This window comes from Choristoneura fumiferana, unplaced genomic scaffold, assembly GCF_025370935.1.
Source record: "Choristoneura fumiferana unplaced genomic scaffold, NRCan_CFum_1 Sck3bRy_220;HRSCAF=415_pilon, whole genome shotgun sequence".
Classification (NCBI taxonomy): Eukaryota; Metazoa; Arthropoda; class Insecta; order Lepidoptera; family Tortricidae; genus Choristoneura; species Choristoneura fumiferana.
Window position 1 is genome coordinate 164 of NW_027412897.1, and position 3773 is coordinate 3936.

General features: G+C 38.5%; 1 protein-coding gene across 1 annotated transcript; it reads left to right on the plus strand.

Annotated features, from left to right (window-relative positions):
- Nucleotides 1-2983: 2983 nt before the first annotated feature.
- Nucleotides 2984-3768, plus strand: LOC141445069 (uncharacterized; the record flags this gene model as incomplete). The annotated part of the gene is made up of 1 exon (XM_074110843.1): nt 2984-3768. A coding segment is annotated over exon 1 (573 nt), but the record flags the coding sequence as incomplete, so codon positions are not given.
- Between the last annotated feature and the right edge of the window lie 5 nt (nt 3769-3773).

Genomic DNA, 3773 nt, shown 5'->3' on the forward strand with positions numbered 1-3773 from the left:
ATAAACAAACAAACCTGATGAGCACAAAAATCAGCCCATGCCCATGATGATTTTTGCAAAATAACCAAATTAGCATTTGAACCGGTACCTCCTATTGTTATGTAAATTATCAAGTAAATACTGAAACCTGAGGAGCACAAAAAATTAGCCCATGACCTCACCGTACGATACAACACTTGCATTGCGAAGACGAATAGTTAACTCAAGACCAACTCAAGGATTTGACTTAATCATCAACTGTATCAATAACAGTCAAAATCATTCTGAAGATGGTCATTTTAAGAGCATTTAAGTATACTCAGCGCCTGTTGCAAATACGCTGCAACACTTTGAACTTTGCCACATAATATATAGTACTAACGTACAGAATGTCCACGCTTCGCCCCGCACCGTTTCGAGCTACCCCACCCCTCAAGCGCAGATCGCAGGAAAACCGCACGGCACTTAGTTTGGGAGCAATAATTTTGCGAAATGGTAACGGTACCGTACCTATTTCCTTTTATAAATAAATAATGATTTCTGAAATTATCGCGATTAATACATGAAATAACTACCTACCGAATAATAAAATTTAGTCCGATTTTGATAATTCGTTTTTGTTCCAAAGTTCACACCGAAATTGGTTCCATATAAATTTGGGAAAAAAATCCAAGCCTAAGGGTAGGAAAACATGGATGATTGATTGTTCACTCGCTTTTTGTAATGTATGACTACGCATAACTTTTTACAGAATAGTCCGATTTTAATAATTATTTTTTTATTAGATAGGGCATACCTCGAAATTGATCCCATGTAAATTTTGAAATTAAAAATCTTCTACCCTAAGGGTAGGAAAAAAATATAAAATAAAAACATTTTAACAAAAAAATAAACCGCCGAAAAAACTGAAAAGCAAAAAATAATAAACCTTTATTAATCCTTAATCTAGCTACCAGTTTAAAGTCGGTGCCTCAGCACGAGCCAGGAGGAGTGATAGAAGCCCATCAGGCAGACGACTTGTAACGAGACGACTTGTGACGAGTTGGTTCACTCCTGCAGGCTAGTGCTGAGGCACCGACTTCAAACTGGTATCTAGATTAAGATTAAATAAAACAAACCGGCCAAGAGCGTGTCGGACACGCCCAAAATAGGGTTCCGTATTTATTACGAAAAAAATAAGTAATATTTTTCTAAGGATTTCGTATTTTATACGGAATCTTCCAAGTTGAGATTTCATGTTTAAGAACTCTTTTATAGAGTAGACACTAGTTCGCCTAGCCAAGTATTTTTAAACACATAATATGAATAAAACATAATACCTAACCTCCATAATTGCTAAATGCGTTCGATGACGTTCGCATAGTACGTCAAAGAAAACGTACAATGCAGAAAAAAAAACGTGTTTCTTCGTAATTTGCAATAGGGCATTGCATAACAAATTTTAAATAAATAATATTAAAGATTTTGTATTAAAATCAATAGCGTTCATTTGCTTAACCCAGGTAGGTTAATGAGGTCTTGTTTTTACCCACGACGGTACGTACGAGGGTCAAACTGAAAGTTCTTAGAAAATCAAAAACTAAGCAAACTAGCAAGTTATTAGTTTTATTATATCTTTTCAAAATAGTGTATGGAACCACTGAGAAAAGCACTTAGCCCACTCGTCCTTAGGGGTCTCTTCGACGGCCTTTTGAAACGCACCCACTGCTTCCTCGGTGTTCATAAAAAGTTTTCCTCGAAGTTTTTCTTTTATTTTCGGGAATAAATAAAAATCGCAAGGTGCGAGGTCGGGGCTATACGGCGGGTGACCCAGTAATTCCACGTCTGACGTCACTAAATAGTCGATCGTTCGCCTGGCGGTGTGCGACGAGGCGTTGTCGTGGTGAAGAAGGATCCTACTTCGAGGTCGTTTCTCCCGAACTTTTTCCAATACAAGTGGCAAACAATTGTTAGTGTACCACTCTGCAGTAACTGTTTTTTGATCCTCTAAAACAATTGTCGCATAGTGACCTGTCCTTCCGAAGAACGAGGCCACCATCTTTTTTCCACGCTTCGACCTCTCTTCACTTAGTTGGCAACTCCTCGAAAGGAAACACCCATTGAGCAGACTGTCTCTTGGTTTCTGGATCATAACAGTAAACCCAGCTTTCGTCACCCGTAAGTATGTCGAAAACAGCATTTGAGTCACCTCCGTTAAATCTTTGAATCATTTCACGGCACCAATCAACCCGACGGAGTTTTTGGGCCTCGGTCAAATTATGAGGTATCCACCTCGCACAAAGCTTCCTGACCGCTAAATGTTCATGGAGGATTTTATGCACTTGACTCATACCGATGCCTAAGCTTGTCCGAATCTGCTGATACGTCACTCTTTTGTCAGTCTCTATCATACGCCGCACAACACTGATGTTATTTTCAGTCGTCGCCGTAGAAGGCCGTCCCTCACGCAGATCATCGGTGAGATTAGTGCGACCACGTTTAAACTCATTAAACCAGTTGTAAAGTTTGCAGCGTATTTGAAACAGGCGCTGAGTATAAAGTTCTAGAACTCTGTTAAGTAGCTAATTTAAAGTTCAGCATAAAATCACGCCTCTTTCCCAACGGGGTAGGCAGAGACTACATCCTTGCTACGATTCTGGCATACAACTCTCGCTTCCTCTACATTCATCAATCTTTTCATGCATGCACGTCGGTTTAGAGTACTCCTGACCCGACCTTTCTTCAGAACGTCCCGATTTGATCGTAGGGGGTTTGACATTTATAGATGAATCTAAGAAAACAAATTACTAATTACTTATACTTAATTAATAGAAAATAAATCAAAAATCCTTCGATAGTCTTCTTCTCTAGTTTTATATTGTCAAGTTCGAGTGTCAGTCATATATAAACAAAAATCATAAGTCAAAAAATGGTAAAGGCTTGTATCAAAAAGGTTCTGCAACAGGTAGCTTAAAAATTGTTTTTGTATTCGATAACAGGCATTGTGTGTCATATTATCATGTAAGCAGTGAAGGTAGATTTAGATTAATGCATGTAGGGTAGAAAGAGAAAAATAATAAACAGCAGTCATGGCTTAAGCGTTGTGTTTGATTGTCGTGTTCCTAATACCTTAACATGGCGCAGCCGGATCAATAATTACGAACCTGGGGTACGGTCATTATACTTAAAGTGAAACAGAAGTGGAACGTGAAGTGTAGATAGATTGATAAATAAATTATGGAGTCTGTCTTGTCTCCGCCGTCGTCGTTTAATTTCGACGAAAACGTTATTAACACTGCAACGGGTAATACGTTTCAGGCGTGGGAAAAATGGAAGAAAGGTTTCCAAATATACTACAAAGCCTGTGAACTGCAGAAAAAAACCTCAGAAAGTCAAATGAACATACTATTGCACGTAATTGGTGAACAGTGCCGTGATATAGTGGATCAGTTCAAAGAGAAATGTACGACTTTGGAGGGTGTGATAAAAAAATTGGATGAGCATTTTAAAACTAAAAAAAATGTAACGGTCGAGCGACACCGATTTTTCACCCGAGAACAAAAGGAATATGAGTCGATCGACCAGTACGTGTTTGAATTACGTAAACTGGCCCAATCCTGCGAGTTCGGTGAATTATATGACGGATTAATAAAAGATAGACTGATTTGTGGAGTTACGAGTGCAGCTATCCGGGAACGATTATTAAGAGAGGATGACTTGACGTTAAACAAAGCATTAGAGTTATGTCGGGCTGCAATTGTTTCACGAATGTATTCAGAAGATATTAGAAGAGAAAAAAATGTGAATGAAATAAG